Consider the following 27,601-nt stretch of genomic DNA (forward strand, 5'->3'; position numbering starts at 1 on the left):
GGCGGAGACGACAGTCGGCGTAGTGTGGACAGAGCCGCGGTCGCAGCGACAAAGGGCCGCCTCGAGTGCTGGCGAGCGGCTGTTGCGGCGAGACATTCTTGACTGCTGCCCAGTCAGAGCGGCTCCTGTTTCTTCCCCTTCCCCCCCCCCTTTTTTTTTTCTCTTTTTTTTTCTCTTTTTTTCCTTTTTTTCCCTACCGTTTTACTGAAAAACAGGTAATAAGTAGAGCTTCATGGTTGGCTAGGGCGTGGTTTCCACGTCCACCCGTTGCGAAGGGTTGGCCACAAAGTCATCATCATCATCATCATCATCATCATATGGCGATGCGCATGGAATTCGCGGTGTTCTGGTCTATAGCTGGTCGGCAAGCTGAGCAGCGACTCCTATCAAGGGCAAAAATGACAAGCAGGAATTGTCCTGTGAAGAAGCTAAAACAAACCCCAACAAGTTGTTTTGGAAGGAAACTAATGTACTTTGAGCAAGAAGGGCAAGACTTTTGAGACACTGCTACACTGCTACATTGCTACATTATATGGATCTATAATAACAAATTTGAGAATGTATCGATGTATATCAAGATACAATTGCCAAGTATCGTATCGGATACAATTATTGCGGCAGTATCTTGTATCTGTATCTACGATACTTTTTGCCTCAGTATCTTGTATCGTATCGCGATACAATTTCAAAGTATCTTTGCCCAGCCCTGGATTGAAAAGTTAAGACCACCGCGGTCAGGGCAAGAAGAGTAGTATTTCAAGCGTTTGATAAAAAGATAACAGCGACAAAACGGCGCACGCTGCGTTTCTGTCAGTTTGAGCCGCTGGTTTGAGGATTCCGCGGAAACTGGTCGATGACGCGTTGGCAGTCTGGCTACATTGAATCGAATTTTCAGCTGTGATCACTGCGAGTTGCAGGAGGATACAGGAGGATATTTGCGATAGAGCGAATTCTCCCTTCCCGCGCAGAAATGTGTGGCCGTTTCTAAACCACTGGATTTTCAGAGGCCGAGTTTTGTCCTTGGTACGTATGTCGCTGCCGTTGCCCTCGTTACACATCGGTCATAGCATAGCGTCGATGTTTGCTCCCGGCCGCGTGCAATTTAAGCTATTGATAACCCAAGTACGATTGTTATTTTACTTTACTACGCTTGTTGAGACTGAACATAAGCGGAAACTTAAGTGCAGGCAATCATTGTGACGCACATTTTCCTTGCAGTGCATTGAACAGCCGCAGGTTCATACTGGAAATTGAATCTTGAGGACCAGCGTCCACTCGCCAGACCTACTTACCTGCGGCAAAATGGGCGACGAAAATAGGGAAGGATCGACCTCCGCCACACCACGCGGTTTTTCAGAAGTCATTGTGAGTATCACCTTTGCTATCGATGACTCCATTACTTGCACCAGAGTCCTCATTACTTTTGCGAGCGATCCCGCGTCTGTCGACTTCGTTACAGAACCACATGTCCATACACAAGATCGAAAGCCTGCTGTGGTTCACACGCATGTGTTCGGTGGTGTTCACACTCCTGTACATCATTCCACTGCTCGAGTAAGTATGCGTTCACGTACATACTATCGCGATGGAAAGAAACGCGAACTGCGGAAAGCGTGGCTTTCGTGCCCAGTCCAACTCCGACGTGCCTTGACTATCGCTAGGTGAATCTGTGCTTTCAGCCGGCTTTACCGTAGTGCTAGAATCTTGCTCTGGCTGGCGCTATCGCACCGCATGTGTGTTCCGAGTGTCAGGCACGCCTGGAGTACTTTCCGGTGCCCTACTTGTCGCGGTGAACCCGGCTTAGCGCTGTTTCAATCGACAACAATGTTTACCTCGTTTTTTTCCCCTCGTTCTAGTGCTAACCCGTACACCTGCTACCAGCGGGCCTTGATAAGCAGTGCTGCCACGAGTGCGCTGCGGTTACACCAGCGGATGCCAAGCATTCAGCTCTCTCGAATGTTCTTGAGCCAGCTCCTGATAGAGGACAGCTGCCACTACCTCTTCTATTCCCTCATCTTCTTGTTCGCCCAGCCCATGACGTGTATCCTTGGAATGGGTTATTGTTCCTCCGAGAAAGGAAATTTTAGAAATTAACCGGCCATCCCAGCTTGGGGAGTTAACTGGCATAGCTGAGTGTCGTAGGCGAAGCAGAAGTGAAAAACTAGCAGTGTCGTAATGGAGGTTCAAGAAATCCAGAATTCATAGTGTGTATTAAACTAGGCTGTTTAAGAAATCAGAATTCATGGTGTGTATCACTTGGGGTACCGAGGCTAAATAGGCTGCATCATTGACAAATTGACACAAAGCTCGTTCTAGTTGGGCACCGGCTGTTAGTCGCCTGCCTTTTCTCTTTCCGAATATCATATGCATGAGTGACTATCTACCGCTTCCCATGACTTTCCATGTTAGAATGAGCAGTTTTCAAAACTAATGTCTTGTATGATTCATATCTGTTGGTTGTAAAGACCAACATTAACGTTGGTACAGACAGCATGAAGGTTTAGCATCTATGCATGTGCATTTGTGGGTTGTAGTCCTGAACACATTGCCACGCAACTTTGCGGCAGACAGCATATCCAGCTTTTGACGGTGCCTCCTGCGGATGCAGTTTTGTCTGTTGGAGGAGGAGCAACAAACTTTATTTTAAATAAAGAGGTTTCGGGGGCCGATGTTGGAGTCATGATCAAAGAGGCACCTGCGTTACCGGCTATAGCCCAGCAAGTCAGCCAGATTCTCATGCGTATGAAACTATTTACAGGGTGTATATTTTAAAGAGAGAATGTTGTCAAACAGCGCAGATAGCGCAACCATGTTTTGTTCCATGGGCGTTGGCAGGATTTTGTCTTAGTGGGTCCAAACCCATGTTGCTTCGCGGTAAGGGAGGAAGGGGGGCAAGTGCCCTTCTTGCACCCCATGCCTCATTCACGTTTTGTCATCTTCAGACGTTCTCTGCTTCACTTTACTATTACAATATGTTTCAGTGTGCATTAAAACTGAATGGGACATAGCCTGGTGAACAAAGTGTTAAAGGACTCTTCACCAGGTTTCGGCATTGCAGACAGACAACTGCAGCATGTAAATCACTTAGTGGGGACTTTGTCTGCAAGGTGCCAAGTGGTCGCACAGTGGAGAACAGCTGAAGTTTCAAACAAAGTCCACGTGCCCTTTCCCTTTGACAAAGGCCGACTTCCAGTCATGGACGCCTCTGCTAAATGCACTCCCTGCATTGTCATTAATTATGGCATGGGACCTTAGCAAACCATTCCATACATAAATGTGCAAAATCAACACTGGCAGTCTGTCAACAACAGATTTGATATTGGAGAAGGTAGGTAAGAAAAGTGTGCCTTTTTTTGTACCAGGGAAGAAAAGTGGCAGAAGTGAGTAGCAGTGAAGTGCACCCCCTGGAAATATAATGTCATCATCATCATCATCAGCCTGTCTACGCCCACTGCAGGGCAAAGGCCTCTCCCATGTTCCGCCAATCAACCCGGTCCTGTGCTTTCTGCTGCCACGTTATACCTGCAAACTTCTTAATCTCATCTACCCACCTAATTTTCTGTCTCCCCCTCACGCGTTTGCCATCTCTTGGAATCCAGTAATATAATGTCACAGCATTTTAATTTCTTCGATAATCTCTAGTAATCAATGAACCTGAGAAGTCTTGCGGCAAGGTGCTCCTAGGATGTCCAGCCTGGCAGCTTCTAGTGTGTGGCCAAAGTTTTCAATGGAGCCTGGCGAGGAGTGGGGACCTTTAAAAGGATGTTTGGAGTGACCGCATAACCATACCATCCCTTTCAGTTCCCTGTAGGTTGTATTCTCAGCACTTTGCTCACAAAGCCATGTCCATCCTACTTTTGATGTGCATGGCACATACCCAAGTTTGTGAGGCTTGTTGTTGGATCCTTGACTTATCTCTGCAGTGGTGCTACTGCCTGTGTTTCTGTTCTCTCTGCTTCACTCTGCAAGCTTTTCACTGACCTTGCTGGACGTAAGTACTCCTAATTAAAGGCACACTGAAGTGAAAGAACTTATCAATTTAGACTGATAAATTTTTTGAAAACTGTATCTTTAAGGTTTGCCCCTGTAGTTCCATTGTTACAAGAGAAAATGCAGATCAAATCTTCATTTCTGAATTTTGCACTGTAATGACACCTGGAGGTCAGCGTGACATCACAGATTTTAAAGTCTTTCCTAGTATTTTGGTAGCATTGGGTCATTCTCAGAGGAACTTCCCAAGACTTGCTATGCTCATTCTCTGGCTCCTTTAGAATATGATGTAGTTAATTTTTAGTGATAAATAATTATGTCGGTCCCGGCAAACACAGTCAAAATCCTATGAAATCTTTGAGAGTTGGTGCGGGAGCCTCAAGGCAACATCGCCGCCTGCATTTTCTATTTTGTGCATATTCTTGCTTACCAAGTGCCATCTCGTGCCAAGAGTGGTGCTTTTGGTATTGTTAGAGGGTATAGGAATAATCACATACCTGGAGCAAGTTGGTTGTTCGTCATCACGAGACAAATACAGAGCATCCTTCACAAAGACAGACAGACTGTTCCTTGTGTTTGTCTTCGTGAAGTGTGCGCTGTATTTGCCTTGTGTTGAGGTTATAAGAGAAAAAACCATTTTTGTATGTATGCATTGCCAATGCCCCACGTTTTTCATGCAGAAGATGGGCGGCCGTTCTGGTCTTCTTGGCACCTGGCTGGTGAACCTGCTGGACCACCAAGGCAGGAACATCCTTCGCCTTGTGGCATTCACTGAAATCTTCCTCATGCCACTGACAGTGTTCAGCGTTCTGTCGTATGTATTAAGGCTTCTATATTGTGTTGAAGGGGCATTGGTTTGTCTTGAGCAGCACAGAGGGAGATTGTGTGGCGATTACATTGGCTCACGCGATTCACACTGAGGAGAAGCAGCAAGACGTTCAGTGGCAGTTATATATGCATCAAGGTCGTATACTGGTGTGCGGAAAACCGTCTAGCTCAGGAAGAAATTTAGCTAGACTAACGCTATATATTTGTGCTTTCTAGAACTTACATGTCTATGCATACTCATAACTGTCTTTAAAATGTGTTGCTTAGATCAGGTCATATGTAAAAGGAGGTTATCAGGTCGTCACCTTATGAAAAAGTGTAATCATTTAAAGAGATGGTGTTCTAGCACTTCTCCTTGATAAGAGCATTACCCGCCGCTTTGGTCGAGTGGTTATGGTGCTGGACTGCTGACGCGAAGGTTGCAGGATCGAATCTCAGCCGCCGCGGCCATATTTTTTATGGAGGCGAAATGCTAGAGGCCCGTGTACTTAGATTTAGGTGCACGTTAAAGAACCCCAGGTGATAGAAATTTCCGGAGCCCTCCACTACGGCATCCCTCATAATAATATTGTGGTTTTCATACATTAAACCCCAACAATTATTATTGATAAGGGCATTATACAAAACCACATGTAGAACTGCCAGTGACAATTGAAGTCAAATGTCAGCACTTAACAGGAACGTGTTATTGTGGTGTTGTCTCCAAGTATTTTCTTAAGGTTTACCTCTAAGAGGTATGTGTCAGTACATGGTCTGTTTGGGTTTGCAGTGGACGGAGCAGCTTGCTGACTCCCTTTGTTTACTACCGCTTCCTGAGCTTGCGTTATGCTTCTCGTCGCAATCCCTACACAAGGTGCGTACGGTCCCATATGTCATTAACCTCTTTCTTTTATTCTGCATCTATGGCTTGAGGGCCAATTCTTTGTATTTGCGATGCATACTCTAATATATCGAGCCTACAGATGTGCAAACACGTCTGATACAGCAATACTGAAAAAGTGCTCTGAAAGTTCATTGGAAGCAATGCATTGAATTCTCCTTGGAGCGCATGGAAGAGCTTGCAGATGCAGTTATGCATAGAAAGTACAAGCCACTTTTGTAGGCTCAAGCTTCCTTTTCTTATGCACGATGCTGTGTTGATTTCAAGACAGACGAGATAATCTGAAAACAACAGAGTCGGTATGTCACTAAGTTTAGAGCGGTCGTATGTGCGCAGTGCAACACTGCAATTGTTCGATATATCCTTTTAATGTTGGACCTAGTTCAGTGTATAAATATATTAAGATACGCATAATTTCTCTAGGAGATTTGGTACTCTTTCAACTCGTGCAGTAATTCAATGTACCCACGCGACAAGGTTTGATTGTGTATTGATTGTATATTCTCATGCGAGGGCCATGCTTGTCGGATATTGGTCCAGGTTTCCCATGTACGGATCATGCAGGGTCTGGTAGAAAGAATTTATTGATCGATCAGTACATACTATTTAAATTCTTCAAAATAGTTTTCTTGGGTGTCAATACAAGTACAACACGATTCGCACCCTGCAGAGGCTCCTTGAAAGTTGGCTGCCATGACCTCTCTCAGGAATTCTGTACAGCCTGTTGGATGGCGAGAGCACCGTCGCAATAGTGAACTTTTTGGGAACATGCAGAAGTCTGCCGTGCTCACATCAGGGCTGGTGCAGTCCTGATACAGCCCTAACGTAAGCTCGGCAGACTTCTTTCAAATCCCAAAGCTCAAGAAAAGCCTGACAGGTCACCGTTCCGAAGGTGTTTCCGCCATCCAACAGGCTGTGAGAGAGTCTCAGAGAGTGCACGGCAGCCGACTTCAAAGGAGCCTTTGTAGCATGGGAATCGTATTGTAGTTGGTGTATTGACGCCCAAGGAAACTATTTTAAAGAATTTAAATTGTGTGTACTGATCGGATAAATTCTTTTTACCAGACCCAGTATCATTACTTTATGGACAGACCCTGTACACAAGTGAAACGTAAGCATGGACAACCAACAGCAAAAATCTACTCCCTTCTACTGGCGCAGGACTGTGTTTCACGAGCTGCGCCTGGTGACAGAGCACTACGCTTCGAGGCCCAGCTGCCCGATGTTCCTGAGGAACCTGCTGTACAAGACAATAAACGTGCTGTCCCAGCTGGCGCCTCCAGTCCCCCAGTAAAGGGAAGGCAGTGCCGTGCCAGCCTGGCTGGCATCGCCACCACCACTGGACCACCAAAACGACAGTGTGGTGGCCTTAAGGAAGGCCATGGTCCTGTGCAAACAAGCAGCAGAGAACTGTGTGTGCGCAGTCTGGGGAAAAGGGGGGTGTCATGCAACTTTCGTGGGCCTCTTCCCACCGTCTCTTTATTTGGTCTTGTGCACGCCGTATTCTTCAGCACAGCTGCAGGAAGAGAATTAAAAAAAGAAATTAAAAATCGGCGGCGTTAACTTCCCTGCCACTCTCATGCATGTAAGCTACAGTTGTGCGTGGTGGGTCGAGTTTTTTTTTGCCGAAGGCACGGGTGCCCTCGAGTCTATTTGTCAAAACGTTTTTTTCCTCGTGTGCGTTGATATTATTTGTTTGTTGCAAGATATAACTCGTAATCCCAGTAGGTGTCATTCCCACATGCTGCGTTTCTTGTGATAAAAAATAAGGAGGGCTGACATCGCAAAGTGTTGAAATGTTGGTAGAGGGCAACAGTGTGTCGAGACTAATGGACGCAGCTAGTCGAGCCAGTGCGTGAAGTTGTTTCAAGCTGCCAAACGAGCGTTAGTGAACGAAAGAACACCACTAAAGATGTTGATTGCTGCCATCTTTTAAGACCCCTGAATTGTGTATTAAAGAATGCAAGAAACTAGCATTAGATGTGTTGACTTCATCCGAGCACTTTTGCCAATAAACAAACATACGACTGCATGCGAAAGGTTCTTGTGCTTTCTTTTTCATCTCTCTCAAAAACGGCACTGTATTGCTACTCTCTTGTGCTGTAGTATTTCATGCATAGTGACTGTACAGTGAGACAGCACATTGTGGTGCAGCAGAGTTTAAAAACGCACAAGGGCAAGAATGTGCAATTAGTGTGCGCCCAGCTCACTGCATAACTGCTAGACTGTTCTACTGGCTATTACATGTCTGTACAGCTGCAAAACAGCAGCACTGGTTGTCAGTCATGTAAAGAGTACAATAGTTAAGCCTTTATTGTAGTACTTGTGTGAAAACAAACGGGGACGAAGAAAGGAGACACACGGACTAGCGAATAGTTAAGCAGTGTCCCGTATGTTAATTTTGGCAGCTTCAAGAAAATTCTACTTAAATTCTGCTACAAGACTGCATCATATTGTTATTTTTACTTCACTTGCATCATTGCTTGCTCAATTCTTTCATAAAACTTTAAAAATGCCTGTCAAATACGTGTGCTGCTGCATGGGCCCTTTTCACCGCTTTTCGGCAACCTAAAGACGACAAATGCAGCCGAGCTGCCTTGTGCCTCTCGTGTTTCAATACTGCTTTGTCATCCTAAAGTGAGAAACTGCCCTGAAATTTCACGTCGGCCATGCTCCTGTGAAATTTTTCGGCTGTACCCATTATCGGCTCAATTTCCTTTAGCTGCTTGTATTTGTCATAATGACTACACTGTAGTTAAAAGCTACAAATAATGTTGGCTTCACTAGGTTGTGTCTCACCAAGAAACGAGCTCCCCATCCATTCCCCTTCTTTTGTTCTTTCTGTGCAGATATTTCATATTATGGCAATATTACAGGGCAAACAATGCAACAGTAAGACCAGAATTAGTAAAGAAAATGTGCTGGATACCAGTATACTTGTTGCTGAATGGGCACATTTGAGAGATGCTTGTAATAAGGCTTCACATCTTGTTAACCTTTGCTGTGTATGTACAAAAGTAATTGTGAGCTTGTTGCAGTATTGAAAATCAGTTCTGCACAGCAAACATTGTCGCCCGGTCATAATTTGTAATTTGATTTGAGAGTCTAATGTCTCCTGCAGGGGCGTAGCCAAGGGGGGGGTTGGGGGGGGGTTCAACCCCCCCCCCCCCGAAATTTTTCAGTTTTGCTTGTGTATATATACACGCACACATACAAACGCACGCACAAACATACATAAAGTATGGTTGAACCCCCCCCCCCCCGAAAAAAATTTCTGGCTACGCCCCTGGTCTCCTGTTTTATACCCATCCACAGATTTTTAATAAAATTGCCTGTGGCGAAAAATGCAATTAGTATAAGTTTTTAGGTCATCTGAAGAGTTGGACGTAACTTCAACTGAAACTGAAAGCTGGGCACAAACGGAGTAGCAGGTCTTGAAGGGAGGGGGGGTCCTGTTTGCTAAAGTGGATGTTTGGGCATGTTGGTACGAAGTAGTGGAAAGAAAAGAGTGCAAGGGATGGAGCACCAGAAAATGAATGTGTTGCATTCTACACATACAATGGGCATAAAGGATTTCAGAGGGTGAGGGGTTTTAACTCGTCCTTGGCTACAATACTCTCAAAAGCTTCCTATACTTTCAGAGAGCAATACCTGCACATTTTGTCGTATTAACTGGGTAGATATACGTCTTAAAATACAGTAGACTCTCGGTAAACAGTAGACTCTCGGTAAACAGAAATCTCTTAAACGGAACTGCTTCTTAAATGGAACAACTGCATCTAATATAATTGTTTTCGTACTTGTATTCTGCACCCCTGTTCATCTCTCAGTAAAGGGAACTCCTGTTAAATGGAACACATTTTCTTGGTCCCTTCAGGTTCCGTTTAACAAGAGTCAACTGTAGATTATATAGTTGGGATTTCTGATTATTGCATTGTTTATTACTGCCCTGCTTCAATTCTGCTGTTGAAACATGAAATTTAGTATAAATTTTCAGTTAGCCACCTGAACTTTGTGCTTGTCCAGGTGCTGATCTATCGTTATAGTTTAAATAGGCATGCATTCACTGTCGTTATTAGCCCTCATCAAGCGAAAAAAAAAAAAAAACTGAATGAAGCAGTGAAAATGCCGGGAAGGCAAGAGGGGGGCGCTTGCTCGGGATTTTATGGTATATATGTATAGCGGGGGGGGAACAGGATTTGACTGAGATAGTGGTTGATGATATGATAAATGCATGGATGCTTACATTCAGCAACAACAATAGTAATTATAACCATTTTTTGTCTCTCCAAAACCAAAGCCACAATAGAATCAACTGGGAAGAACTTCATGAGTTGGTGATGTGCTATGCACTGGCTCTGCAGACAAAGTTTTCAAGGGGTTTTGAAGACATTTCTAAGGGTTGGGTCAGGACATCTAACTGCAATATTTAATGGTGATATTTAGAAGTTTCTTTGGAATAATAAATGAACATGCAGATCAAGCCATTCCTGTACATGTTGAAGTATTTGAAAACTGTAGCATACGTGAGACACCATTACCTGGACATATTTTGTGACCTCGTCCAGAGTCCAATCGCGGCCACCTTGGCTGTCTGCCTGGTCATCGACGCAGTCGTAGACACGATCCATTTTCTAGAAAAAAATAAACAGTTAAAGTATAACTTGAAACAGTCCATGGCCAGAGTCTTTTATGGCACGTGCAACCAAATACGTTACTAGTTTAAATTCACCGACTTACTCTACTGTCGTCGTCGCAGAGCATGTCATAAGTTTGAGCGCTGATTTTGCCAATTCTGTACTGTCTCTGGAGGCACTCTGTCACAATGGCTTCCAGCTGCAAATGCAACAGTGTTTCTTGAAGGCAATCTTTCATTCACTAGAACCTCAGAGGCACCTTACTTCAATTTCCATTCGGTCCCCAACGCACATGATGGCATCCTTTCTGTCGGCTGCATTTTCATATTTACCTGAAAGAAAAGGAAAACGTTCATTTTACTCGCAAACAGCACTATGACAACACTTCAACAAAGAATAGCCTTTCTGTGTACTTAGCGATTACATTTTATTTTAAATGCATTCTCTGTGCTATTGAATGATTAGGCACATAAGCACATGAGTGGCCTTCAGTGCCAGAGTACGGTTTATAGCACCACCTTACATGGGTTAGTCTAACAACAGGTTCATATCTAATATTGCGTGCTTTATTTAATAAGCTCAGTGCAGGCCCGTAGCCAGGAATTTTTGGGGGGGAGGGGCCCACCTGCTGAAAACCTTGACTATTTGAGAAAAACACTTATTTTCATTATTTATTTTTGGTAAAAACATGTACTTCAACAAAATTTCGGGGGCGGGGGCAGCCCCCGCCCGGCTACGGGCCTGGCTCAGTGTAACTGTATATATATATATATATATATATATATATATACACGTAAGCAATGCCCTTAAGTCAATTGTGAATACAGGACCTTATAATGATGAAAGAAGAAAAGAAAGTCACAGTATCAACTATTGCATTGCTCAGTCTTACATTGTTTGCCTTGCACTTGCACTAATTTTAACTGGTCGAAATGAACAATTGTGTTTTCTGATGTGGCGTAGCAAGTACTACGTGCATGATTTAAAAAAGAAAAAAAAAGACCTTCATATGAAGTTTTAATTTAATGTTAATCGAGGATGGCTTTACAAACTAACCATTAAGATCAAAGCCAGTTTGTCGTTTCGTCCCGATACGCTATCTTCGTTTTACGGGAAGGGACGCTCTATGTAAAGAGCTTGCAAAGTACGGGTTTAGATCGAGTGTTTATCTGGCTTACGACAAGAGGGTAAAAGTAGCGCTCTTAACAGATTTCGATGCAAAACGATGATTTCTTGGGCAATCTCGCAGCACTTGCACAGACGCGTACGCGTGTTTTATACTAACGACAGATTGTGGCCATGAGGTCGTCGAAGGGAAGTTCCTCGTCGCGTTGTTGACCGGCGGTCCTCAGGGCGACGACAGCGAGGATCAGCGTCACCACAATTGACCTCATCTCGTCCGGCAATTTGTCGCTGCTCGTGGCCCCAGCTACCGCCTTTTGCTTGCTTGCTGTCCCAGCGAAGATGGATCATACCCACTGCGCGGAGCGCATGGAGCGTTTAGACGCGCCGTGTTTTCAAACTGCTTTCAACGTAGCTTCAATAGCGCAGGCTCCAGTCCTCACACTTGTTTCTCGGGCAATCACCAGCAAATTTTAGCTCTCAGAAACGCACGCTGGCCATAATTGTGAATTTACTCCCCGGTACTAAAAATATAGGGACTTTACCCGATACGACACAATCACACCTTTCAAAGCGCGCGCCAATTTACGGCCGTGCGGCGAGTACAAATAGAATTTATTTATGTTTATTCGTGTCAATGGGACTACATTTGTATAATTTTATATTAAGTTATTGGCTTCTTAACAATGTAACATAAAGAACCAAATTTTAATACAAAAATTAGTTTCATTTTGCGGTTTTTGATGGGGGTGAAATTTACACTAGTGATCGGTGTGCAGGCGGTAGGATTTATGCTACGCGTCTGATCGGCGTGTTTTGAGTGGGCTGAAACCGAAGCAGCCGCTGTCCGGCACTTTTTATAGAACGTCGAATGATTTTAAGCATATTTTTTTAGACTAGACAGATCCTAATGAGGTGAGCCTCGAAGATGCTGACGTCTAAAACTTTCGTAAAGAAAACTAAGAAAGGGAACGTGCTCAAAGTTGTGAGAGAACACTACCTTCGGGATGACATTTGGTGTGGATCGAAACTCTGTAAGATATGTAAACACGAGAATCCCAATCTCGAGTCCGTGCCCCAAAGTTCTAGCGACCTTTTTCCATCGCCACACTACGTTGTGCCTGACACTAACGTAGTTTTGCATCAGGTACGTGGTCAAGCTTTCATAAAAGTTTCTCGTCTATCCGTTATCAAAGAACATAACTTACGCTGAATGCTTGCCTCACAGAAATTGGACACGTACTAATACAATGCATTTTTGATTACCTACGCAGGTAGACGTATTAAAAGACTCTGTTTTCAAGAACGTCATAATACTGCAGACAGTTCAGCAAGAGTTAAGACATCGACATGCACCCGGTTACAACGCCATCCGCGAGATTCTGGGGAACAAGGACCGACACTTCTTTGTTTTTACGAACGAGCACCACAAGTACGTAACTGCTCGCAATTACTTTCGTTACGCCTGTGTCGTACGCGGGATGACTTTGAGTTTCCGTGCATCAACCCAGGGAGACATACATAGAACGTGAGGCCGGCGAGAGTGCCAATGATCGCAACGATCGTGCTATCCGCACGAGTGTCAGTTGGTATTGCGAGCACTTGGCAAATAGAGTGGATGTTGTGCTCCTCACCAATGACGAAGAGAATCGTAGCAAGGCGCAGGCACAGGGCCTCAAAGCATGCACATGTGAGTATTACGTGTCGAAATAATTCTCCAAACACGCTGTGCTTGTCGTGCACCGGTTGCATTTTGTCTCTGTATTTTTTCGTCGCTGCAGTTGCGGAATACGTTCGCAGCCTCAAGGACCATCCAGGTCTACTGGACAAGCTTGCAAAACTGGAACTTGATGAAGCAGCTGTAAGATCCTTCCCACTTAAATGTCGACTTGTGACCAGAGGACTGAGTAGTGTGCTAAATGACAGTATGCAAAACTGTGCTCAAGTCGGCTCCACATTGATGATAATGTGTATTTAGCAGATGTTGCACTTGCTGTTTCTTTTTTTTTTTTTTTCAAACAGAAAAAGGCTGATCGCCGCTGCATCTATCCCGAGCACTTGCCTCAGGCAGAACTGCACCTTGGCATCAAGAGCGGCCGCTTTGAACAGGGAAAGTTTCAGGCTAGCCGAGACAACTACTTGGAAGGAAATGTTGTCTTGGGTGATGATGAAGAATCTCGTAGTGTGAGTTACTCTTTTCTTTGCCGTTCGTGTGTACATAGGGTAGAGCCGTTTTGCAGCAATCACATCCTAGCGTGAAGTTTTGGCTTTGCTACATCGATTACTCTTGTTTATATGCTCAGATGAAGGTGGCTAATCGTATGCGAATAGTTAAAATGGAGCGAGTTGCTGTCATATGCTACGGCTGATGAACACAGTGCAACAAACTCTTGACAAATGTAACCATTGCTAAAACGGCTGCTTGGGCTAGTTGGTTCATGATTAAGATAGATGTACCAGCGCAAAAAAGACAGGACATTTAGGAAGGACACACACACATAGCGCTGCACTCACAACTGATTTATTACTTCGAACACAGGGCCTTTTTATAGGCACGCGTCGAAGCAACAGAAAGATAACATCAAAAGTGCAGCGCTATGTGTGTGTGTCCTTCCTAAATGTCTTGTCTTTTTTGCGCTGGTAAATCAATCTCAAATGTAACCAGTCATCCGTGACATTGATATATGAGTAACAAGAGAAGTTTTATTCATAGGTTATCTTAGGACTTGTAGTTGTAACATTTTGCACAAACTGTCATAAAGTACACGAATATCACTTGCAAGTTTCATCATGTTATGCATGTTCTTTAGATAAAGTGTTCGTGGTGGCAAAAGTTTCCTTTATGTGGGATAATTACCCATAGACCCGATTTTACTAAGATGTTAAAGAACACAGAATATACTTCTGTTACAGAGGTCTATCTCCTTAGTAACGGCGTACCCACAAACCCGAATCATTGCAGCATTTATGCAAGCGGCATAAATGCTCCAATGATAAAGCCATTTATGCAGGCGGCATAAACATTCCAGTTTAGCACACGTCACTAGATACATCAATAAGAGAACTTGGGTTCAAGCCTGGATTGATTGACATGTAGTGTAAAATGGCAGTAAATGGTAGTCACTGGATATTCAGAGATGATTATGGAGCAATGAGTGGCATTGATGAAAAGGATCAAACAAGCTGTCCATGCATCAGTGTAGACAGCAGAGTTACAGCAACGATCGTGCCGTTGATCGGCTGCAATGTTGCATGCTGCTTTTTTCTCAAGCATCGATCATAATGTGTTACAGTTCATCTTTTTTTAACTCCCACTGTCAAGCCGCACCCCTGCTGCGTCATTTCGTTTCATCATTAGTGTACTCTTAACACAACTTTTTCATATTCTAACCACTGACTGATTGCCTACCATGGTCATGCACATCACAGTGCGCAAAACGCTCTTCCACGTTGTCTTCTTGAGTTCATCACATTTTGGCAGCCTTTACAAACATGCCATTCATCCTCAGCTGCAATAAAATCCATGTGCCCGTCATCTTTCGTTTTCCCTCTTCCATGAAGGTACTGATCCAGGGTAGAAGCAACTTGAACCGAGCTGTTCATGAGGACTTGGTTGTGGTGGAGATTTTTCCTGAAGACCAGTGGTCACTACCATCCGGACTTGTACTTGTGGATGAAACACAAGATGAAGAAGATAAAGCAGTGAGCACTTGTCCAAAATTTCTAACATGTGTTTACATTTAAGCATGTATATAGTAATTAATACCCATTGTAATTGACTGTAAACATAGACAGCATAGATAATACAGATATAATATAGGTCGCACGACTTTCAGTACATACAACCTGTCTACACATCAGTGGGCTCTAAGAAGCATTGCTGTACTTAAAATTTGCTATACACTATGTGTAAGGAACTAGAGATTGTTGGGGTCGGAAGATATACACAGATAAGCTTACAGTGATGGATATTTGTGCAAGCTGCATAAAAGCAAGCTGTGCTTCCGTGGTTCGGGCACTCATTCTTGAGCATGCCTAGGAGCAAGACTGTGGTAGTCTACACAAGCTCCATTGCTGCCATAGAGGTTTCATATGCTACTATTTGTGTTTCACATCCCTAAACCTCTTGTCTTTATACTCTTGCAAGTATGGCTCAGCAAAAGCAAACTGATGTTGAGTGTTCAAAGTGTGCCTGTACTTCCATCAGGAGGAAGAAGAATCGGTGAAGCTAAATCCGGGCCCTGCCAAATCCAAATGCGTTCCAAGTGGTCGTATAGTGGGTATCTTGAGGCGAAAGTGGCGACCTTACTGTGGGATTCTTGCACCATCTACAATCAAAGAGGTGGGTTGGCTTTGCTTTGTTATCTTATTAACTGTTATCTTACTAAGTAAGTCTTGTTGATAGCAGGAAAGATGTATTAAGAATGTGTTTTACGAAGGTGTGAGATTGACCGAATGCTTAGCGTGCTTGTATTATCCATGCAGTTTGTGATACTCATGCAAGGATTATGGAAATAGTCAAATAATGTCGCATACATATTGCTTAGTTTTATTTGACTGCCTGTAGGAATGGGAGCATGTTATTAGCAGGGAAATTTATGATTAAGGGGATAATGAACTAGTAAGCAATGTGGACAGTCATGCATTGTTTCCAGAAATGTTGTCTTCGTGACATTAGCATTATGCCACAGGTATATAATACAAAGTACTACTGTCACGTGCAGAGGATATATGCTTGAATGGAAGTTAAAATGCATAGACCTACATATTTAGTTTTTATGTATGTTGCTGCACAGCAGATCAGTGTAGTGCGTCTTAGCACGTCATGGATGAAACTAACATTTCACCACGTGTGCTCAGGCCACCCGACATTTATTTGTGCCGGCTGAACGGAGAATCCCCAAGATACGCATTGAGACACGGCAAGCAGAGACCCTGTGCCGGCAACGCATTGTGGTCTCCATAGACAGTTGGCCGAGAGACTCTCGGTACCCACTGGTGAGTGGAAGGAAATGCTGTTTTTATTTTTGTAATATTTCAGCTAACAAGTCCCACATTTCCAAGCCTGTATAAGAGGAAATATGCCAGCTTTGACTCACTGCTTCAGCTTCTGTGTTACTGATGTTCGTTTTCACTGAAGGAAAACAAGAATTTCATAGTGATGCAGTTTTCTTTGCATATTGGGTACAAGGATGACCACCTTGCTTTTTGGTTTATATGTTAGCATCTATTTCAAAAGAGCTGGCGTAACATTATGGAGTGCTGTACGTACAAAAGCATATGAATGCACTGGACTACTGAAGTAAGAGAGGGTAATTTTAGTAGGGTTGCACTGAGCAAGATTTTAGCACTGGAAAGCATGTGATGTCCATATGGCAACTCAGCATGGGCTATTTTTGTCAAGAAAAAGCCATAATTAAAGTCATAAAAATTGCAGTGTAGAATTTTGTGTCCAGCAACTCTCTGTTGCTATATTTGCGATCACTGCGACTATAACATGCTGCTTGTGTTTGTTCTAATACACCTGCTTTTCCAGGGCCATTTGGTGCGTGCTCTTGGTGAAATTGGAGACAGGGCCACTGAGAATCAAGTCCTTCTGTTGGAGCACGACATTCCACACCAATGCTTTTCACGAGCTGTGTTGGACTGCCTTCCTTCGACACCTTGGACTATTGGACCTAAGGTATGTGTTGTCTAGAGGGAAAATATTTTTTATGGTTGAAGCCTTAAACAACCTATAAGAAGGGTCACGTGATGAAAAGCCGGTATGTGGTACAAAAAGTTACTTCACCACCTGTGCACCTCGTGGTTTCAGGTACACGAGCCGTGCATTTGCTTAGTCTTTGTGGTGTTTACATGACTAAAAAAGGTTTAAAGAAAGCGTGATCAAGCCTCAAGTCACACAACCTCCTGTGTGCCTCGTGCTACACGTTTGCAGTGCTCACGTGTCTAAAAAAATTTTTAATTAAGAAACGGAGTCTGTGTTGCATGGTGAAACAGCAACACTGCATGGCTTTCACATTTGAGTCGTCTTAGGTCAATGCATATGGGACCCTGTGAATGCTTATGGGACCCCTCTAGCATAGAAGCTCAATGCTCCAGCCACTAGGCTATAAACACAGGCCCAAGAAGGCGGAATAAGATGCCTTTACAAATTATTCTTGCCCAAACCAGCAGTTCGAGATGCTTGGCCCGTTTTGCACACCACATAGCAACAATTTACCTATAAAAAGAGAGCCTGAACATCTTGTAGCTTACCATGAAGACTGATGTTACAGGGTGCATTTGTCACCGGCATTTTCTGTGTCTCTCATCATACTCTAGTGTTTCAGTTACATTTATCCATCAGGCATGGCATGTCTGGCAATTAAACACAGTTTAATGTTGAATTAGAGCTTTGATTTCTCTATGAGGACTGCTACAACGGCTAAAGGATGCATTTGTCACTGAAAATTTCACTGGGTCTTTTATTTATATGCCACTTTGCCTTAAGGAAGCTAGCTCAAAATACAGTCAAGAACACCGATTCCCACTGCGGGTGGAATGTGCATAATTTCTTTTATTCTTTTCTGTGACAGGAGGAGCAAGGACGCAAGGACCTTCGTCACCTATGCATCTGCAGCGTGGACCCTCCAGGCTGCACAGATATTGATGACGCCTTGCACTGCAGGGAGCTGCCCAGTGGGAACTATGAAGTAAGTTCACTGATGAGCTCATTCATTTCGGAATGAAAGCACACCTGCCTTGCCAGCACCATGTGCCACTGGCACTTATTAGTAGAACAGGCCGCTTACCGATGTCAGCAGACAGGAATTAATGTTAACAACAAGGGCCGCGAGGCCATTATCTCGTAAATGAACGTGCCCTCTAGACTGCATCTAAAGGTGCTGGCTCCAAACAGCAGAGAACAAGCTAATCAGGATCCAAGGTAGTCTGTATGTGTGTTCATAAACAATCGGATGAATTCTCAAGCATACATAAGCGTACCCCGTGATGACCAGCTCCTCGGGAATAATGAACCTCCACAGATCTTGAAATGTAATTATATTTAATTAACATTGGTTACTGGCCGGTTGTTGTAGTAGTAGTGCTTAGTTGTAGTGCTTTTTACTTGACCAGGCAGAGATTCGTCAAGCTCTTGAATACATCAGCACATACGTACCAGCAGGTTCTTTTTTTCTTTTCTTTTTTTTCATTGCACTAAGATTCTGAATAAACCTGACCAGAAGTCAGTGCTAGCTGCACTGTGGATTTTGCCGACAGAGTACTGAGCAGGGAGTTGGGATGTGTCTTGTAAACCTTAGTGATGTTGTACACTCGTATTATCCTGAGCTGCCTGCCCCTCTGTCTCAAGTCCCTTTGTCACCTTGAAAGAAATGTGAAATATTAAAAAATAGGATCAACTTGGAACCGTAGTGGCGTTATTGTCAACTGCGGACTGCTTTTACCAGCATCTTTTGTGGCAGCGATGCCGTACTGAAGCTCATTTCGAGGTCACTCTATTGCAAGTTGGTAATGTCATTAGATGGGAATCTTCAAAACAGACTGCATTTCAACCTGCCTTCCACACGACTTCTTTAGGTTGGCGTCCACATTGCTGATGTCTCTCATTTCGTGCGACCTAAGACAGCCTTGGACCAGGAAGCAGCCAACAGGGGTACGACTGTATACTTGGTGGACCAGGTTAGCTGACACTTGTACATGCATAAGCATTAACGCATTCTGCCACGTTGTTTCCTTACTTAGAGTGTTTCCCTGTTTTCTGCCTTTGCAGAGGATAGACATGGTCCCAGAATTGTTGAGCTCAGACCTGTGTTCCTTGCGAGGAGGAGAGGAGAGGCATGATGGCTCATGCTGATTTCACACTACTCTTTACCATTGGAAAAAAATCTGTTTTTTTTTTTTCGGCTTTATTTTTGGGATGGTTTTCTTGTCAAAGCTGCACTCGTTCAGCACAGTATATAGTAGTATGTACTAAAATGCAACCAAATTTGGTTAGTTGTTTCCTTTTGTGAAATTCAAGCCCACATGTCGAGTACATTTTCGATAACGTTAGTCAAGATAAAAGTGTTCTGATAATTGGACCACTGTAAGTAGCATGTCAGAGAATGAGGACAACTAAGAACGAAGGATGAACACTGCAAGCACAGCACTCATTCCATGTTCTTCATCAGTCATGTTCATCTGCTTGTGTGCTATTTGCAATCAGTCACTTCCAAATTGCCTGCTTCACCATTCTTCTACAATTGGCTGTGCCACTTTCTAATTTCATTATGGGCATTCTGCATAGGTAGTAGCTGACACTGATATTGAGGCAACATCCAATACTAAATGGCAAATTCTTTTCAGTTTCATAAACAAGTTTTTATATGCTGCGATTTTTCTTTGTTATTTAAAGGGGCCCTGCAACACTTTTTCAGCATGGTCAGAAAACACTGCCGATCGGCAGTCGAGGCTCCCGAGAACACGTGAGCCAAATGTTATAGCGCAGCGCACGGCCTGGGATTTACAATAAATTCGCAAAGACAGCTAAAAAGCGCTTTCTCTCGACAAAAAATTATGCTTACGGCATCACAGGCAGGTTCCACGCCATTGGCTGATTTGAACATGGCACGCCCAGTATTTACTGCGGCCGCCGCCAGAGGCTGCCACTCGCGCCCGCGATCGCACTGAAAGTACGCCACGCATCCAAAGGAAAAAAAAAGAAAATGTGCTCAAGGTCAGGAGGTGCACGTGACGTACCTTCTTCCCCCATGCAACCCCCCACCTCCTGCTTAACTTCCACCGCGTTTGTCGGGACGAGAGAAGAGAGAAAGCAATTACAGCGTGCGACAATTCTTTGTAACTCCGCACATACAGGATGGATCCTAAAAATTTTTGCGGCGTTTGATTCGTGAGGCAATAAGTTCCTTTAGTGAAGCCATTCCATGCCTACTTGGAAAAGCGTTGCAGGGCCCCTTTAACTGGCTAATGGGTGCTCCCATGCCTAGAAGCCTGTCATGTAGTACAGTACTCATTGATTCTTAACCTTAACCTAGTGTTTCCATCCTGAGGGCTTTGAAGTCTCGATGCTTGCACATTGGTTTTGGCCCCTCCTGTGAACTACTCTCTAAAAACTATGTATCATGCTTTAGGTGATTCACAGCCACAGCAGTTCCATTGTTTTTTTATCAGCGGACTTAGATAGTGAATATATGCCCGCCCAAATTTCTTGAGTTTGGTGAAATGTTAGCGATATTTTGAAGTTTATTTGCATAATAAAATTTTTACGCAAGCAACACGAAGACACAAATGAAAAGTACACAAGGACCAGCGCAGGACTGCGCTGGTCCTTGTGTACTTTTCGTTTGTGTCTTCGTGTTGCGTGCGCAAAAATTTCATTATGCAGCCAAACCAACTAGCCCGCGTTTCCATTTTATTGAAGTTCATTTGCTTTTTGAAGAATGAACTTTACCATAGCTAATATGGTATTGCGTGCTGGGACACTACCAGTAATGCAGGACTGGCACAAAAAAATGTGCTGGTACACAAAATCATGAGTGTTGTTTCTTTTTGACAGTCAATGTGTTCTTTGTTCGTATGAGGCACATAGCTTGTCTCCCTTCATCTTACAGACATTGATAGCATCCTGTGTTGTAACCCGAGTATGTATAACACTGGTGCCTTGCTTTTTCTTAGGCTGGCCTTTTCTGTAGTCTGGGAGGTGACACCAGAAGCCGAAGTTGTCAACACAGACTTCCACAAGTCCATCATAAAGTCCAGGGTAAGGCAACTTTTGAGCAAGTCTCTTTTTGCCAAGCTGCACGGACAATTAGTGAGTGTAAATAAAAATAATGCAAGTATTAAAAATGACTGCTTCTTTCTTGTATTCTCTTAATTGCCTCCGCAGTGTCTAGAGTCCTTTATTGTCAACTTTTCCAGCATCTTCTTCTTCTAGACCTTGATTTACAATGTTACTGTTCCATAATTGTTTTTTTTATTGGCTGGCATTCAGGTATTTGCTGCACACAATAACAATGAGACGAGCACTGTGGCTGATAGCTTTCCATGCCAGAAGATCTAAAATAAGAGGCCTCAGTAGTGTCTGTTTTAATTCTAGCACATTTTGAAATACAGTAGACTCTCAGCAAACGGAAATCTGTTAAACGGAATTGCTGCTTAAATGGAACGACTGCTTCTAATGTGATTGGTTTCATACTTGACTTCTGCACCCCTGTACACCTCTCAGTAAACGGAACCCCTGTTAAACATAACTAGAGCTGTGCGAATAGCAAAATTTTGGGTGCGAAGCGAATTCGAACATTGAAGTGTGAGTGCGAATCGAATAGAATATTTTTCGAATATTTCTTGAATATTTCTACAATATTTTTGGAATACTTCGAAGCGAAATTGAAGAAAAGAAAGTTAGAGAGGATTCCTAAGCATATTCTTATGAGATAGCAACATGAAAGTGTTCCTTTTCGCTAGGTTGATGAAGCGCTGGCGGGGTGGTGTTTCATAGTTGTCTTATCAAGAATGAGGCAATGTAGAGGCCGAATTGTATTTATTTACATGATTTGGTGCAACCAAAGTGTTGCCGACAACACTTTACACGTGATAGGCAAAGATGCCATTTCCTCAGCCTCTCCTCCTCTTTCAACTTCTGTGGAAGCCCAATTGATGTGACAGACAAGGGTGTGCTCCCTTCAAGTCCGGAGTTCCAAATCTGCCTCGTAGGCGTCGATATATAAGAACATCTGAAATTTTGGATGCTAAAAAGCTTCGGCTTCCGGTTTTTCGGACTTCCTGCCCAAATTTCAGGTCCAAAACAGCATTAATTGAACTCCCACCTCTGCCGCATCTTTCATCTCCATGTTGGAACCAGCATTTTCTTGAGTTAATACATTTGCAACTGTAGCAGAGCTTGACAGGCAGCTTTGCCGCAATACAGGGGTGTGATGCGGTGAAGCATACTGAAAACCTAGGGACCACTTTCAATCGGACGTTGACTGTGTCTTGGCAAAGTTCGACTGTAACGGAGCTTGAAAGGCAGCTTTGCCGCAATACCGGGGTGTGATGAAGTGAAGCGTATTGAAAGTCTAAGGACTACTTCTAATCGGACATTGACTGTGTCTTGGCAAAGTTCGACCATAATGGAGCTTAAAAGGCAGCTTTGCCGCAATACAAGTGTAATGAGGTGTAGCATATTGCAAATCTGAAGGGGGCACTTTCAATCGGACGTTGACTGCATTTGTTTTTGGGAAGTTCGAATAGTTCGAATAGTAAAATTCCAGTGCGAATTGAATCGAATAGCAGACACTGTTCGAAAAATATTCGAAATTTCAAATATTCGCTCACCCCTAAACGTAACACATTTTCCAGGTCCCTTCGGGTTCCGTTTAGTGAGAGCCTACTGTATCTTCTTTCTGATCAAATAGGCCTCTTGATTTCCGGTAAAGGCACGTGCAATATTTCAGTCCAATTCTGTTCTTTCAAAACAGGCTGCACTCACGTATGCCGAGGCCCAAGCACGTATTGACGACAAAGCCAAAGGAGACGACTTGACTTTAGGGTTGCGGGGTCTGAATAAACTTGCCAAACTTCTCAAGGCAAGACGGATTGCAAATGGGTAAGCAAAGCACTGTAGTTCTGTGTATTCAGTGACACCTTCTGGGTCTCAGGGTGAGAATTATTGTCCATTTTTATATGCAGCATACTCAGTGTTTTAACAAGACTCGGTGTATTTAGCTCCGTCATGCTGTCGTGATTAAGATTATGCTCCTCTCTGGCATTAAAGTTCAGCTGACAATACGTATTTATGACGAACCATCAGAGCGACAGAAGACGACGAAGTTGTGCCTCAGTTGCTCTGCACGTTCGAGCCTAGCGCGAGAGAAGAAGAGGCCCACAAGAACGACAGCGGCTGTGGTTGCCCATCGGAGGGCAAGCAGCAATAAAATATGTGGGAAAGTGAATGCCTCACGTCTTCCCATAAGTGGTCACCCGGACATTGAACAGCAATGCGCCACCTGCTCGTCCCTTCGCTAACGCAGTGAGCGTCACGGCCATCCCCGTTTCTTTGGTGCCTACAGTAAAGAATTCAGCCCTGTTCATTCCGACTGACGATGGACACCACACCCAACAGCGACGCAACGCCGAATCCCACGGTACCCGACCCTGTCATCGCTGCTCTCAAGATACCGGAGTTTCGGCAGGCGGACTCGGAACTCTTGTTTCTGAGCGTCGAGCCACTCTTCCGACAACACCGGGTAACATCGCAAACAGCGACTATGTCATCGGCGCGTTACCACCTGCTGTCATCGCCATCGTAAAAGACATTCTGCGCTCTCCGCCTCCTGACAACCCCTACGACACTCTTAAAGCAGAGCTCATCCACCGGACAACCGAGTCGGAACAGCATAGGCTGCAGCAGCTGCTCACCTCGGAGGAACTCGGTGACCGAAAACCTATGGAGCTTCTGTGTCGCATGCGACATCTCATCGGAGACAACCCTGCTGCATAGAACACATCCATCCTACAAGAGCTCTTCCTACAGTGACTGCCGCAGCATGTGCGGATGATTTTGAGTGTGTCCTCCACGGAAACTCTCGACTCACCGGCACAGATAGCTGACAAGATTATGGATGTCGGTGCCCCGTCCATATCTGCAATCGAAAGACATGATTGTTCCCACTTTTCGCCGGTCCGTGATGACCGCTTGGACCGCCTCCTTCAAGCTAATGAGGAGATCAACCGCAAAGTGGACCAGCTGGCTGCTGAACTGAGCTCGCTCAAAGCAGACCCCCGACGCAATGCGTCACGACAATGACGCCAAAGCCGCGATAGATCGTCAAGTCTGCCTCGCAGCATCTGCTGGTACCCCCCACTGATACGGAGCACGCGCTTGTCAGTGCCATCAGCCATGCCAATTTGCGGGAAACGCACGGGCCACGCACTGACGGCGGCCAGTGTTGTAGGCCCGACATACAGCCGCCTATTCCACATCACAGACTGCGTCACCAAAGTTCGGTACCTCATCAGCACAGGTGCCGAAGTGTGTGTTGTTCCTCCTACGCTGGAGGACCTTCGACGACACCAGACAACGCCGCCTGTCGCTGCTGTTAATGGTTACACCATACGGACCTACGGACAGAGGTCTGTTACGCTTGACATCGGCTTGAGACGCGCGTTTCGTTGGATTTTCTTAATCGCCGACGTGCGTGTACCAATCATTGGTGCGGATTTTCTTTGGCATTTTAAGCTTGTGGTAGACCTATGACATAGCAGCCTCGTGGATTCTGAGACCCACCTAACAGTTCAAGGCGTGACATCAAGTTTACCACCCTTACGTCTCGTGCAAGCTCGTGCCAAAGTCTCCCCGCTGTGGTCTACGCTTCTGGAAGAATTTTCCGATCTCTTCCGTGCTCCATCTCTTGAAGACCCAGTGCACCACAATGTCACTCATCACATTGTGACAGCAGGAGCACCGGCGTTTGCACGTGCTCGTCGTCTCGCTCCTGACCGTCACAAGATTGCACGGCAAGAATTCGAGCACATGCTTGACCTCGGATACGTCCGCCCCTCTTCCGGTGCCTGGTCGTCATCCCTACACATGGTCCCGAAACCCTCAGGTGACTGGAGACCGTGAGGTGACTATCGCGCCCTCAACAAAGTGACGGTACCGGACCGCTATCCGATACCACACATCCAGGACTTCACGGCATTGCTGCACGGTTCCGCCGTATTCAGCAAAATCGACCTAGTGAAGGCATACCACCAAACACCTGTCCAGCCTTCCCACGTACCGAAGACAGCCATAATAACACCTTTTGGCATGTTTGAATACATGCGTATGCCCTTCGGTCTATGAAACGTCGCAAAACCTTTAGCGGTTCGTGGACCAGGTTCTTCATGGTTTGACCTGCTGGTTCGTGTATATCGACGACATCCTCGTCTTCAGCACTTCAGCAGAAGATCACGAACTTCACCTGCATCAGGTTTTCATGCGGCTCTGGAAATATGGACTTGTCGTCAACGGACCGAAGAGCGAGTTCGGAGTTTCCTTACTGGACTTCCTTGGCCATCGCGTTGATTCCCGTGGGATCTCTCCACCGGCAGTGCACGTGGAAGCTATATTGCAGTTTCCACGGCCATCAACTACGAAGAAGCTGCGTGAATTCCTCGGGCTTGCCAACTATTACTGTCAGTTTATTCCACACTGTGCGGCCATCTTACAACCGCTACATGCACTTCTGTCCGGTCAAACGAAGCTGAACGCTTCCATCTCCTGGACAGACGACGCTGAGACAGCTTTCAGTTCCATCAAGGAAGCTCTGGCTAACGCAATGCTCCTTGCGCATCCAAAGAGCAACGCCATCACGTCACTCACCGTGGATGCCTCCGATGTCGCCATCGGAGCAGTCCTGCAGCAGTTGGTCGACGGAGTTTGGCAGCCGGTCGCTTTCTTAAAGGGCCCCTCACCAGGCCACATAGCAAATTTTAGTTAGACGCTGGAAGTTGTTGTGTGCCGCATGAACAGCAGTATGCCGCAAGAATTTTTCAAATCGATTCATTACGAGCTGACAAAAACAATAATTTCTAGCGGCGCGAAACCATGATGCGAGGAGGCGAGTTTTAAACCCTTGCCACTCGCCCCTTGTAGCCTTAGCAAGCCAAATCCCTTCCCTGCCCTCTTCACTTGACACATACGCATGAAAACGTCATGCGCATGCATGGTCACGTGCGCATGACGTGCCCGAGCCAGCCCGAGCACGTGAGCGGCGTTGCACGGCCGCTACCTTTTTTTTTTTTTTATGTAGCGGTCGTGGGCGTTTTGTCAGCGTTCTCTGTGGGGCGGGCATGAAAGTTGAGACATTTGTACGGGCACGAGAGTGGCGGTATCATGAGCCAGTGCCGCATTAACGTTTACTTGAATGCGATAGAATAAATGAGCATAATGAGTGCTCAAACGCGCCAGAATATTACTTTCGTTTCCAGGGCTGGCGTCTGCTTGATGCGCTAACCGTGGGGACACGAACGCATGGGAAAGGGAGGCACATTAGCCACGCATCTCGCTGCAATTCACAAAAAAAATGAAAAAGACGCACACATTCCCTTTGTGTGTCTCATTATTTCTCTCAAGTTTTATTAATCTATTCAAGCAACAAATTACACACACTACACATGTGTCAAATAATTATCGCAGTGTCACGTGCTACTGTTGGCGACGTCAGAGCACAGTCGTCTACGTAGAGGAGCAACGTCACAGCACTACCATCTACGTAGGGTCATTTTCTCATGTACGTCATCCCCTCATTCTCTGAAGCGCGCGCCCGCGAGAGGAAGGGCAAGCAGCGTTCACCTTGAAATTTAACCCATTTCCGCAGCGAGTAGCGTTGCAAATTTTCGCAGACGTGATCGTGAACGCCCAGTGTATGCATTGCGCTCGTTAGCTCAAAATTGTCAAACCTGGTGAGGGGCCCTTTGAGGAAGCTCTCACAGACTTAGTCCCGTTACAGCACGTTCGGTCGCGAACTGCTCGTGGCCTATTTGGCTGTCAAGCATTTTTGCCACTTCCTCAAATTCTATATCCTCACCGACCACAAGCCACTCACAACTCCCACGGCCGCTGCCACTTCTGCCCACACTCCACATGAGATCCACCAGCTTGCCTACCTATCGGAGTTCACGAGCGATATCCGGCACATCAGTGGCAAAGACAACCCCGTTGCTGACGCACTATCCCGAATAGAAATCAACGCAACGATTGATGAGCACCAGCGAGTCGACTTTGCAGCCATGGCTACTGCACAATGGGAGGACAGCGAACTTCAGGCTCTACGACGCCAAGAGAAATCCCTCAAGTTCGAAGATGTCCAACTTCCAGGCTGCGCAACTCCCCTCGTTTGTGACACCTCTACCGGTTGTCCTCGCCCGTACGTTCCAGCGCCATTTCGCCACAGTGTCTTTGGCGCCTTGCATTCCTTGTCGCACCCCGGCATACATGCGACTCAACGCCTCGTCACAGCCCAATATCTATGGGCACGTATGAACGTCGACATCCGCCGCTGGACACGTGCTTGTCTCAAGTGCCAGCAAACTGAAGTCCAGCGCCACACAGTCAGCCCAGTGGGTACCTTCACACCTCCTGACTTGCGGTTCAGTC

General features: G+C 45.2%; 3 protein-coding genes across 4 annotated transcripts in view; 2 read left to right on the top strand and 1 right to left on the bottom strand.

The window, feature by feature from the left end:
- Positions 1-856: 856 nt before the first annotated feature.
- LOC119382818 (transmembrane protein 33) lies at positions 857-7,730 on the top strand. Of its 2 annotated transcripts, none has more exons than XM_037650679.2 (8): positions 857-1,023; positions 1,219-1,365; positions 1,460-1,554; positions 1,857-2,041; positions 3,924-3,991; positions 4,671-4,804; positions 5,588-5,671; positions 6,860-7,730. In XM_037650679.2, the coding sequence occupies exons 2-8, from the start codon at positions 1,303-1,305 to the stop codon at positions 6,990-6,992; spliced, it is 762 nt and encodes a 253-aa protein (XP_037506607.1). In that variant the 5' UTR covers positions 857-1,023; positions 1,219-1,302; the 3' UTR covers positions 6,993-7,730. The 2 variants fall into 2 exon arrangements, with proteins under 2 accessions (XP_037506607.1, XP_037506608.1); XM_037650680.2 differs by having other exon boundaries at positions 869-1,023; positions 1,231-1,365.
- Positions 7,151-11,903, bottom strand: LOC119382820 (uncharacterized). Its single transcript, XM_037650681.2, has 5 exons — positions 11,621-11,903; positions 10,600-10,667; positions 10,439-10,534; positions 10,240-10,332; positions 7,151-7,214 (listed from the first exon to the last, which is right to left on the bottom strand). Exons 1-5 carry the CDS (start codon positions 11,727-11,729, stop codon positions 7,206-7,208), a joined length of 375 nt encoding a protein of 124 aa, XP_037506609.1. The 5' UTR covers positions 11,730-11,903; the 3' UTR covers positions 7,151-7,205.
- Positions 11,904-12,245: 342 nt separating this feature from the next.
- LOC119382817 (exosome complex exonuclease RRP44) overlaps positions 12,246-27,601 on the top strand; it is a 39,757-nt gene continuing 24,401 nt past the window's right edge. Inside the window, exons 1-14 of the mRNA XM_037650678.2 lie at positions 12,246-12,604; positions 12,732-12,889; positions 12,969-13,147; positions 13,239-13,318; positions 13,480-13,641; positions 15,019-15,159; positions 15,665-15,799; positions 16,318-16,455; positions 16,994-17,140; positions 18,036-18,152; positions 19,039-19,140; positions 19,232-19,296; positions 21,136-21,220; positions 22,938-23,065. Of these exons, the coding sequence (XP_037506606.1) occupies positions 12,386-12,604; positions 12,732-12,889; positions 12,969-13,147; positions 13,239-13,318; positions 13,480-13,641; positions 15,019-15,159; positions 15,665-15,799; positions 16,318-16,455; positions 16,994-17,140; positions 18,036-18,152; positions 19,039-19,140; positions 19,232-19,296; positions 21,136-21,220; positions 22,938-23,065 (1,856 nt within the window). The 5' untranslated portion in view covers positions 12,246-12,385. The remainder of the gene's footprint in view (positions 12,605-12,731; positions 12,890-12,968; positions 13,148-13,238; positions 13,319-13,479; positions 13,642-15,018; positions 15,160-15,664; positions 15,800-16,317; positions 16,456-16,993; positions 17,141-18,035; positions 18,153-19,038; positions 19,141-19,231; positions 19,297-21,135; positions 21,221-22,937; positions 23,066-27,601) is intronic.

Source organism: Rhipicephalus sanguineus, chromosome 2, assembly GCF_013339695.2.
Source record: "Rhipicephalus sanguineus isolate Rsan-2018 chromosome 2, BIME_Rsan_1.4, whole genome shotgun sequence".
Taxonomy (NCBI): domain Eukaryota; kingdom Metazoa; phylum Arthropoda; class Arachnida; order Ixodida; family Ixodidae; genus Rhipicephalus; species Rhipicephalus sanguineus.

Excerpts from the sequence above, each read along its gene's own strand:
- LOC119382818 (XM_037650679.2), top strand. The coding sequence starts at position 1,303 with ATGGGCGACGAAAATAGGGAAGGATCGACCTCCGCCACACCACGCGGT. Across the intron at positions 3,992-4,670 it reads TTTCACTGACCTTGCTGGAC|AAGATGGGCGGCCGTTCTGG; the intron begins GTAAGTACTCCT and ends TTTTTCATGCAG. Across the intron at positions 5,672-6,859 it reads CGTCGCAATCCCTACACAAG|GACTGTGTTTCACGAGCTGC; the intron begins GTGCGTACGGTC and ends CTACTGGCGCAG.
- LOC119382820 (XM_037650681.2), bottom strand. The coding sequence starts at position 11,729 with ATGAGGTCAATTGTGGTGACGCTGATCCTCGCTGTCGTCGCCCTGAGG. Across the intron at positions 10,668-11,620 it reads CCTCATGGCCACAATCTGTC|GTAAATATGAAAATGCAGCC; the intron begins GTTAGTATAAAA and ends CTTTTCTTTCAG. Across the intron at positions 10,535-10,599 it reads GGGACCGAATGGAAATTGAA|CTGGAAGCCATTGTGACAGA; the intron begins GTAAGGTGCCTC and ends TTGCATTTGCAG.